We start from the raw sequence: 14,977 nt of genomic DNA on the forward strand, positions 1-14,977 counted from the left end.
AAGATGCAGCTCACTAAACTCTGATACCTGACAAATCCCTTGAATGTCAGCATGACAACCGTAAAGGGGAGCATCGGCTTTGTACACGATTTTAGTTTGCAAATGTCACAGTTTACGAAGGTTTACGAAAGTCAAAAAAGTCCCGCCACTTAGTCTGCAGTGAACTGTGGAAAGAAAGACGCCTTGAAGACATTTTCTTGATTGGAGACAAAATAATTCGGCTGACAGGACAGAGTTAAACGAACAGACAGACGTACGTAGTCGGACGTATTTGAAAGTTCACATCATAAGAGAGTTTTTTTAAACTTTCTAAATGGTATTATTAAGCCACCACTTTTCAATAACACGCGTGTCTTCAATTTGCAGGTTTCTGAATGGAGTTTGGTTTGCAAACACACAGCCTGAAACCTGAAAGACGTTTCTTTCTCTTTACTGCTTGTTTTTGATCAAACCAAAGGTACAGACTGACAGATGTGGAATCCTGGCCTGGTCTCGACCCTTCTTTGAGACAAACTGACGCCCCCCACACACGCTTCTTCAGTCCTTCGGTGTGGCAGCCTGCTGCTGGATGCTGCTGGATGCTGCACGGTGGCGCAGCCCAGATCCAACTGGGGATTTGCGGATGAAAACCTGAGTGCAACGGGGCTGCTGGATGCGAGTATTCGGGATGGAATAGCCCAAGAAGGATCCCTCTACACACCCGCGATGTTAATTTGATCCATTACTTAAACCCCTTTGGGAAAACCCACCGCCTCCCACTCAGCGGACCGTGAAGTCGCTCCTAACATGATTTTATCGACGCGCGTCTCACCGGATCAGGTGCGCCGGCATTTCCATAACTTACCTGGATGATGATTTCTTCTTATTTCTTACTGTGAGCCGCAGCGCGAAGGTGGGAGTGTGGATTTAATTTACAAAGTTTAGATCGCCTCTTGCCGGCATTTTTATTTTATTTTTTGTATTTTTTTGGAGAAGAGGATGACAGTTATAAACAGGAGATGTACGCGTCTTGTGTAGCACGTCAGTTAATTCTGTATGGATGCTGTCGATTTGGTCGCGGCTGTTCCGGCAAATGGCTGCGTACCTGAATCCGAAACGTGGGGACCTGCTGTGCTGACAGATCGCTGTGGGTTCGCCCGGTCGGAGCCTCGTTTGCGGAGAGATCTGTCTTCGGTCGTTTCTGGGGGGAAAGTTTGTGACTGGGACTCGGCGTAGGCTCCCTGCGGAAGCTCCGCTCGCTAAACGCCTAAGCGTGAACCTAAGCGCGGTTCTAACACCATGTATCATGTGTGGATGGAATTCCGCCTCGTTGTTTGAAGGATAACGGGAGAATATGCATCTAAACTGTGGAGTCCTGCTCAGGCTGGAAAGGGGAGCAGCGGGCATCCTGATCCCTTCCTGGGACCACAGGTGTTCCTTGTGAACAGGTAGATTTCAGTGAGCAGAGTTTGGTTCTTTCTCTATTTAAGGTGCAGAATCACTGCAGGAAAGTGAAAGAAATACTGAACTTTTGCACAATCACAACGGCATTTGCATGATTTACTAAATGCCCCCGCTGCTCAAAACTTAATTAAAAAAGAAAAATCCTGCTTTTTAGTGCCGCGGTGCTTCTTGGATTAGATCGAACATCTTCCTTCCACAAATCTCCAGCTGCCGCTCTTTTATTCCGCACCCTCCTCCTCCCCCCGTGATCTTATGGTGGAGCTTTAGTGATGAAAATGTTGGAAAATGTTCACAGTCGCTTCCACAGAAGTGAACCGTGCGAAACAGCAAGGAGGGGAAGTTTTGGAGAAGCAAACTGCTGCAAAGTTAATGTTTGATTAAAAAAAAAAGAGTTTGAAAAAGGTCCCCAGTCACGTGCTATTAGGTAAATATCTTTGATAAATGCAAACACGTGTTTCATTGCCAAAATTGTCAATAACAGGTTTCGATGCTTGTGCTCAGGTTAAAAAAAAAGCTAAAATGTTTAAAAAAGCAGGATCAGTACGTTATTATGGGTCGGGTGGGTGGAGGGTGGTCGGGAGTTTAAAGGGAAGTTTATGATGTTCATTTCACAGTGTGTGAAACTTGAAGTTTAACCCTAGTGCTACCGTTTCATGCGTTTTTATAGTTCACCTGACAAAGATGATCACATCTCACGCATTGGCATCAGAGGAACTTTATAATACAGCATATTATGGTTTACTGTAAAACACCTTCTTATAAAATGGCTGATTTGTAATTTTTGTTTTCTTTTAACGACTTCTGATCCCAAAATGCTGAGGTGTGGACAGAGAGGCTGTCCTGTGAGTGAAGCTGACCTGTGAGGACCTGCCTGTCCCATTTCCTAGTTCCTAATCTTTTCCCCTTTCCTCCTTCTCTTCTTGCACATTCCTCTTAACCTCTCTCCCTCTCACCCCCCCAAACCCACCACCCCCTCCCTTTCCTCCCCCCACAGCACACATGCAGGCCAAGAAGCGGTACCTGCTCGTGTCTGTGGGGGCCGGTCTTCTCTTCCTCGTCTACTTGTGGGGACTGCAGATCAGAGACTTCCAGCAGCAGCAGTACCAATACCACCAGTTTCCCCAGTACCCCCAGTACCCCCAGTACCCCCAGTACCACCACCAGGAGTATCAGTACTACCACCAGAGTCAGGACGTGTATCAACCCCAGCCTCTGCCCCAGAGAAGCCCGTCCAGACCTCCCAAACACTGGCCAGAGTCGACCGAGCGGCTGGAGCCCTACCTGGAGGGGGGAGAGCAGGAGGTAGTGTAAATAAAGAATGCTGTAGTTTCTTATGGCAGAAGAAGAAGTCGGACATTTTAGTGAAATAAAATAATACTTCACACATGTAGTATTGCACTTTTATACCACTGCCAGTTCACAAACAGAACAACTGTTTTTCATTCCACTTTCTTTAAGTTGGCGCCTTCATTACCCAGAAGGCACCTCAACTCAGCAGTAAGGTCAGAGATTCAGGCATGTTAAGCTGGTAGCGATGAGCAGCCTACAGAGGTCTGGTGAACTCACTTCTCACTGACTTCACACCCCCAGATTTTTTTTAATTTTCAAACGTCTTCACTCTCAACCAGCTGCAACATGTCAGAGTTCACACAGCTCCCCCCAGAGGCACAAAATAAAGTTTATTTAACTTATATATGTAGAAAATAATTTCTACTTTTACTGAAGGGGGTCTAAGGTAAAAGTAGAAATTATTTTCTTAGAGTTCTGACTTACAAACCGAACTTCAGTATGTCCCCAAACATTTGTTAAAGATTATTCTCTACCTTCATTTGTCAGAACGACTTAAAGGACATATGGGAGAGGGTGGGGTGTAATGACATGAGGACCCGTGACAACAGGCTTTGTAACTATCATGGTAAAAGTATTTATTCTGTAGTATGTTCTCTTTCTGTAGGAACCATGGTGCTTTAGATACCAAGAGGGTCACAAATTATTCAGTAAAGGTGGTTTGAGGAACTACGTTTAAAGACATAAAATTTCTCGATTTCACAGTTTATGTAAAGTAAACAACCACATGGATGTACTGCATATACTACAATGCAGTACATGTGCAGATGATCCTGGTGTCTATTACAACAAAATGTTAGCAAATCTTAATTAATTACTGTGGTAGTCATATGTGTCTTTTCTGGAGAATTTCCTATAAATGTGTCACCAGAGTCAGTGTGAAGCTTCAGACGGCTACAACTTAGCACAGAAATTTCTATACTGAGAGTAACTTTGCAAAAAACAGTAAACACTAACTTCAACAACACCTTGTACAAACTCTTTTATTTGTATTTCATAACGAATTTTGGTTTTCACACTGTCTGCACATAAACTTTGGTAATATTGAGGTAAATTTTTTGTGTTTTGTGTTGTACTAACACCATGTTTGTGTGTAACCAGGAGGACAGCCCCCAGCTCCATCACCAGCACACCTCCCCTCGTGAACGACGGGCGATCCGGGACAACATCTACAAGAACAGGCGCTGCCGCATGGAAACCTGCTTCGACTTTGCTCGCTGCCAGCTGGGCTTCAGGGTTTACATCTACCCTCCCCAGAGAGGGGATGAGGTCTCAGAGACCTATCAGAAGATCCTGTCCTCCATCAAGGAGTCCCGCTTCTACACCACAGACCCCTCCAGGGCCTGTCTGTTCATTTTAGCCGTGGATACGTTGGACAGGGACCAGCTCTCGGTTCAGTACGTCCAGAACGTCAGGTCCCGCATCCAGAGTCTGCCGACGTGGAGCGATGGCAGGAACCACCTCATATTCAACCTCTACTCTGGCACCTGGCCAGACTACACAGAGGATCTGGGCTTTGAGGTGGGTCAGGCCATGCTAGCCAAGGCCAGCGCAGATGTGGTCAACTTCCGACCGAACTTTGACATCTCCATCCCTCTGTTTTCCAAGGAGCACCCTCTGACAGGAGGGGGCATAGGGTACCTGACGCCTTCCAGGAAGTACCTGCTGGTTTTCAAAGGGAAGCGCTATCTAACTGGCATCGGCTCGGAGACGAGGAACGCTCTGTATCACATCCATAATGGAGAAGATATTATTCTGCTGACCACGTGTAAACATGGCAAAGACTGGGAGAAGCACAAGGACTCTCGCTGTGACAGAGATAATGAAGAATACTCAAAGTAAGACATACTTTTTCATCTCTTTACTGTGCTTTTGCTGTTTCTGGGTATTTCCATTTGAAAAGAGCACTGGTGCTTTAAGGATCCACCGATCGGGAGTTATTCATAGTCCAAGTTTTAGCAAGTCTCATTCTTTCACTTCTGGTGATATTTTATATATTTTTTGTGGTTTTCCATTAGCAACATGTCTCCTTATTAGCTCCTATTTGCTGTTGGTTGTTTCAGCACAGCTTCTCACAAGTGCTTGTTGTGTTTGTGTACCGGGGTGTGTCTGTGTTGTTACAGTCAATCACTACAAATTTGGTTTACTGGCTAAAAAACTCTCCTGCTTGAGAGCACTGGAGCAGCTCTTCATTCAGGCTTTCACGTACACCATCCACATTAATCACGGGACTTGAGCTTTGAAGTGCTTGTTGGACAAAATGCTATGAAAATGTTTTTGTGCTGTTGTGTGCGTGTTTTGTATGAGTGTGTGGAGGGATGAGAGAAGGAGATAAGCAGGAGAGCAGAGGTGAGGGATGTTGAGAGAAGGAAAGTTTTTGTCAGCTCAGTAGTTGGTCGAGAAGTTCGGTGCTGACAAGTGGAAGAAGGGAAACCACTGCATGCGATGGGAAGTAAGAACAACTTTCTCAGCTTCTCATGCGTTATCCTGGATATGTTAGCCCCACAGCCATATGTTGCATATTTTAGTTTAAAAAATTGCCAAGGCTTGAAGTGAAACCACGGTGGGTCCACAAACACGCTCAGTGCTGCTGAACAACCACTAACATTTTACAGTGAGCATCTGCATGCAGTGAAGTCAGGGACACATTTTCACACTTTTGGCTTCATTCTAGCACATTATCTTTGGACTGTGACATTAAAATGCTGAAGTGTTCTCATTCATATTAAATGCAGAGGATACTATAGCAGCTATAGTAGCTCTTTTTATAAACAGTTTCAGGCTAAAGCAGCGGGGCAGTTATCCCACATATACACATAAGTTCCAGCTTGGGTAAACAGGGCAGACTGAGTCAGCCTTACCGTAATTAGACAGACAGGATCATCAGATAATCTTGACGCGTGAAGAGGCATTAACAGTATTGTGACCCCTAAACATAATGTTTCCACTGATGTTGTGATGTGTTGCTCTGGTTCTTGCAAAGGCTGCATGTCTTCTGTTTTTTATCTTGTTGTGGGTCATCTGGTCCCCACACTGGTTTGGCACAGACTTTTACACCAGATGCTCTTCCTCATGCAACCCTCCCCATTATTCTGGGCTCGGGCTGATGCTCAGAGTTCACTGGTTTGTGCACAAGCTGCTTGTGTATGGTTCCACCTGCTGACATGTTTCATCTTGTGATCAACTTAGCAGCTCCCACTTGCTCCTCACTATACTTCAGAAATGTACTTTCATGGCAGCGCATATGACACATGTGATGTGAAACTGTATGAAAAAACCTTCAGTGACTGGCTGAAAAATGACTTGAAGTATTATGACTTCTTTTAAATGTTTTCATTTGTCTTGAATAGTGAGGTCATGCAAAGAAAGAGCCACATTTCCTCTACTGCTTCGTGGATGTGGTTGTAAACTCCATCAAATTAAAAAGAAAAGTCAGCAGTTACATCGTAGTTCTGGTTCAAGTTTCAAGTCTAATGTGCTGAAGTACAAACTCAACACAGCAAAACTAAACTGTCAGCCTCCTCATACTAATGGACTGCAATATATTTATGAAAGTGCAGCGACTGTAATCACTGCTACACAGTGTTAAATCTCTTTGCTACATGAGTTAATACCAACACTTTATCAGCTGCAGTCACTTGCAGATACTGTAAAACTCATCCCCACAATACAGACTCAATTATGATGCAGTATATGCAACTTTTTGAGATAAATACAAAAGGGACTCAAGGGAAAAGTTTTCTGTGTGTTAGGTTTTGCTTCTGTTCTCCGGGTGGATGGTGGGCGGGTTGCTGCTATTAACGCAAACTTACAGCGACACAGCAGAACATTATAGTGGAAACACCAGTGAAAAGCCTTTTCTTTAATTGCCACCGATACATTAAGTTAGAGTACGTGACTCATTAATGACTGCTATCGGGAAGAACTGGTGGCTTTTGAAGCACAGAGAAACAATGACAAAAGATGTCATTTTTTACAACTGAAAAAAAAAAAGAAACTCTACAAATGTCCTCTGCCTGCTGCATGGCACACAAAGGCTGATAATCAATAGCGTACGTAAATGAGCAAAACGCTCTTAAGAGGCTCCTTCACTAAATAAATAGTACATTATTCCATTGTCTATGTCAGCCTGGCATTGACCTGATATCCACAGAGAGCTTATTGTGACAGCGGCTCTGAGTTTAGCTCTCAGCACTGCTTTCATTTCTTTCATTTCTCTCGTAGCCCTGTTTGTCATTGAATGAAATGCTTTTCTTAACACAAGGACACAGGGACCTTGAAGGTTTCAGTCTTTAATTATTTAAAAAAAATGTTTTCTGGAGCTGATCAATTGCTTTTAAAAAAAAAGGGGGGGTCTGCGTCACAGGAGACTTTGATTGCAGTTATCTACATTAAGATAAAGGTTCGAGCATAATTCTAAAAATGTGTTAATATTTTTGTTCCAAAAGTTATCTGAATGTTGAGAGGATCTATCCGATGCTCCTATGACCCAGACCCATTGAACAGACCGGCAGCAGTGCTGAGATGCACCCCTCTAAAGTTGTTTAAGCGAGGCTGACCCTTCTAACCAATCAGAGAAGGCCAGTGTCCATGCTGGGATCATCATGGGGATGAGGTCAGCTGCTTCCCTCACAATGAGGCTCCTGACAATGCTTGACTTGACAAGCTCCAGTTTATTTCATGGTCTGAGACGGCACATGTGTTTTAAAAAAAAAAGTTTGTTTTAAACTGAAAGTTGGAGAAAGCTGAGGAAGAATAGGAATTTCAGTGTTTCTGCAGAACTGACACATGTTGTATTATTCCTGTTATTTTTAATTTATAATGACTAACAACTGAAGGGCTGGACTAAGTGTAGTGGAACAGAAAGACTAGAAAGAAAGGCTTATCACATGATTGAGTCCCTAATATGCAAATATTAGCACAAATCTTGTTAAAGCAGTCAGTAAAAGTAAAAGTTTCCTTAAATAAAATGTTTTAAGTAGCATACCCCAACATTTGTTAGACTGTAGAAAACATACTGACTGAAGATATGAGTCCATTTGATGGCTCTTTGCCCACAAAGACAAAAGTTTGTGAACTTTTGTGTAAACTTGTGCTGCTTGATGCTGCTTTGAGTTGTGAGCTTGTGACTGTTTCCTTTCTGCAGCCTGCTCCGCTGTTTTACACACAGCACATCGATGCACTCATCACCCAGCGCAGTTGATGGGGATCTTACAGCGAGGCTCCCCGATGAGAACAGAAACCAACAAGGATCCTGAAGCCTCGGGGCGGTCGATAATTGCCTTCCAATTGAATTAAGCTGTGAATGAAGGGGATAGATAGAGATCTCACCTCCCACTGAGAAGCGCTGGTTTGAACTCGGGGCTGTTTTACTGTACATAGATAACAGGCGGCTCAACCAATTAGAGCCTCGCGGTACAGAAGTGTCTCCCCAAAGAATGTTTGATATCGGGCTCAATTTACGGAGCGACAGATAAAAAACTTAATTGAGGTCACTGTCACGTCTGTTATTGGTCAGAGTAGAGAGGGGAACAGGAGAGGAGTGCAGACCAAGGTCAACTGTGAGGAGAGGTGTGCTGCTGCCTGTACAGCAAATCCATAAACATCTTAGTTTTCTCCTCTCGGCTCATCGACCTCTGTCGGACCTTGTAATAATCGTAGATGCCTCTGTCCTTTTTTTGGAGTAACTGTAATCTCTGATTTGGTCTCTGTCAACTTCTGAACAAGGAATCCAGCTGTTTAGATGCTAAATACTCTACATTGACCAAGTGCTAAATATCTACAAGCTTAACAGATGATGAAGTAATAACACTGGGGATTTGGGGAGGGAGGACCTCGTATTCAGAACTTGCTTTTATTAGTAGCTAACACTAGGACCGTGTGTTGTATGATTAGACTCCTTACAACTTGTGAGGCAGTTGCGTTTTGGAAATGTCAAACTTTTATTGCGGCATGGTTAGTTATGTTGCAGTTCACTCCTGTTACTTTACTATACTTTGTTTAAACCCTTGTTTATGTAATGACTTTGTTTGATGCTGATGTTGGACCTCTACAGATTTAGCCTTACATATAAAAAGTCGCCTGGATCTAGGTGTGGAGTTTTGGACAGTGGTGTATCCATGGATGGATCGCTGAACAGACCTATAGGTCAAGGGCCACCAGAGGTCAGCGGCCCATGGACCAGAGCCTTGGAAGTAACTATTGGTTCTTTGAAAAAATAAAACATACAAAATGACCAGAAACTGATGCATAACAACAACTAAAAACATAGAAAAGGTCTCCACAATGATAGATTATATGAAACTATCCACAAAATGACAAAAAACAGACTCAAAACTTTTTATTCAAATGTATTTTGTATTAAAATGACAAGGTTTCATAGACCAAATACACGCTAGGTCACCAAAGAAACGGGTGTTTCCTAATCGATCCTGGTAAGAAACAAATATGTGTTTGCATTGACAGGAAACATTGTATAACACACACACGTAATCTCTGAACAGTATTGGCCACAAATTTCTCACTGAGTGCTCAAACGTCACTCTGTCATCATTTAACAAATGTATTCCCCTCACAAGTTGTTTCATAATGAAAAGACACAGAGTGAATTAGTTATAATGTGCTACTGTCTGTTCGGACTTTCTCATTTGATTTGTCCCTGTATGCAAATGCTCAGATGGAAACAGCTGCTGTCACATCTGTGAATGTTGGACAGCTGCACAATTCAATATGTATGACAGGAGAAAAGGCTCTGTATTAATTTAAATGTCAGCTGTGGTCATGAGGGTGGCCGGCGCTGTCGATGTGTAGGAGACTAAGTGCAGAGTGTGTGTGTGTTTACTTATTTTTTCCCAGTCTTGTTGTGTGATGTTCTATAAAAGCACATCAAAAGTCGATGTACTCTTTCCTTGTCACTGCTTATCTCCCTCACACCCTTCCTTCGCTCTTCACCTTCATTTTCTCCTCCTTCTTCCACTCCCTCCCCCTATTCTCTCCTTCTTTGCCTTATCTGTCCTCGTCCTCGCTCGTCTCCCTCTTTTCACTCCCTTCTTTCCCGCTCGGCTGCCGAGCTAAACTAAACCGTGGAAAAGGTTTTACTGCTGTCTCAGTGCATCTTTGATGCAAGTCATGATGAGGAGCACCGTGAGGAATAATAACAGAGCCTGCCAGTTTCACAGAGCCAAATTTAGGACTTTAAGGAAACTTTGATGTGTGACCAATTTAGGAGGCTAATTAAAGAAACAAGAATCAGGCTAAACCAGCCTGTTGGTACAAATGCACATGTGCAGAAGAAGAAAGGGGGCACCAGGAAATAAATATAGAAAACTGCTTTCTAAGACACAAACCTTTGATTTTTCTAAATTCTCTTGAACTTTATTTAAATGACAAAACTAAAAAAAAAGTTTGTCAGTGCTTTGTCTTGATTATTTTGAGTAGGATTGAATTTCATAGTTTAACTAATAGTTTCTTTGGTTGCAGTAGTAGGTTTTCTTTGGCTTAGTACGTCTGTAATGTTACATCTAGTCGCACTTTCCTTAAGCTGCTGGAAGGGAATAAGTTGTAAATGTACTGAGCAAACTTGGCTGTGTTTTCAGAGTTTATTACAGGCTCAATAAGAGTTTCTCAGGGGCCTTAAAGCACCTGCAAATTTGTGCAGCAGAAGACAGAAGCTGAACTCATCAATACATTGAAGGTTTCTTGCAAGGCTGGTTGCAGGGTAAAAAGCAGCTCTATTGATCAGGTTTGACTTGTTCAGTGCAGCCATTTACAAGATGAACAGAGGTTAATGGTCCTTTTTGACTTGTAAAAGCCAAACATAGATTGGCATTTAGTACAACGAGGTTTGGTCATTTGTTTTAGCTGACCCTTGTCAGCTGTAACGGGGAGTTAAAAGTTAATGTGTCAAAGGTCACGCAGTTAATGTGAAGTTCACAAAGTGACACACACTGGTGAGATTGATCGAATTTACTTTTTGTCGTTGCTCTCAGAATAGCACAGTGTACATAAAGGGTTACTTGTAACATTTAACACTAACATGGATCTGCTCTCACCATTTTCAAATAGCTTTTTACTCATATGTGGACAGAGCATCCGTTTGAGATGTGGTTCACCAAACTGGCTGAAAAAAAAAAAAACACCAGGAACCGAAAAGAAATATTTGTACATACGTCGGTTTATTTGAATGATTTGAACAGCTCTGCTATTAACAGTTCTGCTATTTTTTTTTCTCAAATTTAAAATAATAAAGTAAAGGTTCTATTTTTTTTAGAGCTTTTGATTGTAACACGTGACATTTAAGATTATGGAAAAATCAAAGGTTAAAAAAAGTCACGGAAACGCTGATTTTGTTACTTTATTAACATTTAAATGAAAACCTGATCTTTCCCTAAGTATTTCTAAAGTCCTATTGTTTAAAAAAATAACCATCACTAAGACCAGGAAGTCAATTGATTTGACTGTTAACAACTGATAAAATCTCATTAAATGATGTGCTATCAGCCTGTAATTATGCTTCAGTAGGCAACTTTCTGCCTCATAGTGTAGAGTTGTGCCTGATAGGGATGTCTTTATTAAAATTAAAACTCACATTTAAATCACTTTTCCTGAAAAGACCACAATGGCTGTTAATCACCACACCCATTACAGCCTTTACCAACCACAGAGGAGGAGCAATCTGTGTTTCCGGTGAAAATAAATGGAGGTCTGTAAAACAGTGTCATCATCTGCAGCTGTTTGATGTGTTGCCGACCTTCTTGTTCAGCTGCACATCAACCCGTTTCTCTGTGGACGGCCCCTGACTAATTGTTATGTTGTCGTCGAGAGCTGAATTAGATGGGTTGGAGTAAAGGTGTGTGGGTCATTCCAGGATGCATGTCATCCATCCTCTCTGAGAGAGACAGGGAGGACTGAATTAGAGAGGCAGTAAAATAGTGGAAACAGTGCATGGCAGGATGGATTGCAACGTGAATCCATCACATTTCACGCACGCACGCACACTTCATTGTAGCTCCAACACAAATAAGACGTGTGGGAGAGAAAAACAAGAAGGCATTGATGCTGTATATCTCCACATTTTCTATTATTTGTCTCTCTTGAGCTGAGAAAAATGGTCAGGAAAGGTAAAACATGGTCATTTCATTTATTTCAGGCTCAAACTGCTCCAGTCATTGATGCTTGACTGCATGTGTTACAGCAGATGCATCAGAGAGGATCATCTTGGTGTAAAATGTGTCATATTCACTCACTATTGAAATGAAATAAAAATGCAAACAGCATTTACCTGAACTTGCACTTAGCACATATTTGTTCAACGTAGCCCACAAAAAGTGTCTTTAAAGCAGTTTAGGAACCATCCGTAGGCACTGACAGCACAATATTTATATCTGAAAAGCACTGAATTAAGAATAAAACAATAAGAAAAAAACAAAGAAGCGATTTATTATGCTATAAACAAACAAGGTGCTTTTTGTGTCTCAGAGGAAGGTGGTGCCACACACACACACACACACAAAACGGCAACGTGGCTTGTGTTTAATTAAAAAAAACACAGTGTGCAAACCAAGAGTATCTAAGCGTCACGATGGGAATCTAACAGTGAACTGCCACATGCAGCTGTTTCTTGTTAATGCTGACAAACACACATGTATAAATATACTGTATGTTTACACACACACAAACACACTCACACCAAATGCCGGAGGGAGGCAACTGTTTAATAGTTTCAGTATCGCCGCGATAAGCTCTTCTCGCACCATAACTCTGTCAGCAGGGATTTACAGCTCATTGGTTCTCATTATGAAAATGTGATCTTGAAACCCTCCGGCTATTCTTGGCCTATAGACTTCTGCAGTGTCATGATTTACAAATGGGCGGAGGGGGGTGGGGGTGGGGGTGGGGGGGTCCTCCTCCTGCAGATCCACACAGGCAAAGAAGTTTACCTGGGTTTTTATGCTTCATTTTTATCGCCCCCGTTAGTCTGCCAAAGATCACTTTGTCTTAAATTATGAGGCCCGTTCCTTTGTAGGACGCACTGATTTGTAAGGTTAACAGAGTCATGCAGGACAACTGAAATGGACACCGTGTACTTATCCGTATATTCACTCAGAAACAAAGTCCTGCGTTCAGACAAGCTGGTCGCCCGGTCTGTGCAGAGTTTGCTTGTTTTTCCTGAACCTGCCTGGGTTCTTTTAGGTGCTGTGGTTGTCTCCCACAGTCATAGACATGGGAAAGAGTAAGACGTTTGCAGCTTCTCCTCCCAGACAGACTGCAGCCTTTCAGTTTGGAGTTTGCATGTCTTCGCTGTACTTGTGTCAGGTATAGTCATTTCAGAGATAAGCATGTATGTCTCTCTGTATTGTACAGTGTGTGACCCCTGAGAGATGCTCCAGCCCCCCCAAAACCCTACACAGGATGAGTGGTCACACATCATGGATGGATCTGTCAGTGCTGTTTCTGCTGACTTCAAGTTGCCATATTGTGTTTGTTGCAGGAAGAAGCAGAAAATGTAAAGAAAAAATACCTTAAATCTACCCTTCAATAAAGAACTTGAATAAATGACAAGATTTAGGTAAAATATCACTTATAACTCTTTAAGTCACTAATACTGCTCAAGTACATATTTCTGTTGTCTGCATAGTTTTATTTATTTTCTTCTTCCTCCTCATCATCATCTTGTTCTTCCTTTCATTATATTATTATATTATATTATTATTATATTAGTTCTGATATACAGGTGTAACCTCTGGTTTTTCCCCCTCCAGGCTGATAATAAAACTTTCATTAGTTACCTAGTCATTATTTTACCCATTAAGTCCTTTGGTCCATTAAATGTTAGAAAATATTGAAAATACCCCAAAAGATTTTTTAAATTGACTGTTTTGTGTGACAGAATTTTAAAAATGTATTATGTAATACAACAGCTGTTCACATTTGAGAAGCTTCAAGCAGCAAGTTGTTTGAAAAATGATTAGAACAGTTATTGATTATTATTGTTTTAGGTTTTTTATTTTGGCAGAGGGCATTTTAAGCTCTAATGATAGACTGTAGAGACATGTCAGAGAGATTAATACTTCGGAAATAATGTTGAAAAGCAGCAGAGTCCCTTTAAAGTGTCTGTGTGTAAACATGATCAGAATAACTTCTTATCAGCGTCTCTCTTGAGGCTGATAGAGCCGGATAGCTGCTGCTTATCACACACTTACACATTCACCTACTCTGCTGCTTCCATCCTTCTCTTCCTTTCTTTCTTATTTTTCTTCTTTTTCTTTTTCCACCTTATTTGGTTAGTTACTTAGTTTTTATTTTTCTCATTTCTTTCCTTCTTACCTTCTGTTTCCTTTGTCCTCGGTTGGTTTCCTCTCTCCTTTGTCTTCCTTATTTCCTCATTCTATTTCTTCTTCGTACCTTGTTTCTTTCTCCCTCTCCTCCTACCACCTAATTTTTGAATTCCCTTCAGTTTTCATTATTCCTCTTCCTCTGCTTGTTACCTTGCCTCCTCCTCCTCCTTTTTTTCTTTCCTCCTCCTCTTTTCTCCTATTAACCTTTCTTCTTTACTCCATATCGCTCCTTCCTCCTGTCTTTTCCTCGTCTCCCTATCTTCTTTTATTTCCATCCTCCCCTACTGACCTGCTCGTTTCTTTCTTTCCTCTCGTAGTCATTCCTCACGTCCTTCTCTGTCCGTCCATCATAACGTGAGTGCCGGCGTTGGTCTCATAGCGTGACAGAGGGTTGAGCGCAGGTCATATCAAGGTTGGGATCAGACAGAAATAGGGCCATGTGATGATTATGTGTGTGTGTCTGCTTGATGCTTGTTGGTTCATCCTTACATGCTGAGAGTTTGATGTGCCTGAGGGAAGAGCTGCCCACACACGCACACACCCCCACACACACACACGTCATAAATATAGAGCAGTAACAGCCTCAGGGTTGCTGTGAAAATGGTATGAGACCCTTTGACTCCTGACAGCAGAATTGTAACCGACCACTTCCATGTGATATAAATGGTGTGTGCATGTGTGTGTATGCGTGTGTGTTGTTTCTGTAACAATAACGCACTGGAACATCCCTTTTCATGATACCGTGAGTCAGCATGGATGAATGGATATGAATAAATGTACAGAATGTTTAGTTGTGCTTTAATCCAGGACAAACTGTCTAATATTCCTTTATTTGCATCAGGATTTATTAT

At 42.0% G+C, this 14,977-nt stretch overlaps 1 protein-coding gene across 1 annotated transcript in view; it reads left to right on the plus strand.

Moving 5' to 3' along the window:
* Positions 1-399: 399 nt before the first annotated feature.
* Positions 400-14,977, plus strand: part of LOC137102696 (exostosin-1) — a 179,747-nt gene continuing 165,169 nt past the window's right edge. Inside the window, exons 1-3 of the mRNA XM_067482468.1 lie at positions 400-1,427; positions 2,438-2,745; positions 3,892-4,628. Of these exons, the coding sequence (XP_067338569.1) occupies positions 2,443-2,745; positions 3,892-4,628 (1,040 nt within the window). The 5' untranslated portion in view covers positions 400-1,427; positions 2,438-2,442. The remainder of the gene's footprint in view (positions 1,428-2,437; positions 2,746-3,891; positions 4,629-14,977) is intronic.

The sequence above is a fragment of the Channa argus genome, chromosome 17, assembly GCF_033026475.1.
Source record: "Channa argus isolate prfri chromosome 17, Channa argus male v1.0, whole genome shotgun sequence".
Taxonomy (NCBI): domain Eukaryota; kingdom Metazoa; phylum Chordata; class Actinopteri; order Anabantiformes; family Channidae; genus Channa; species Channa argus.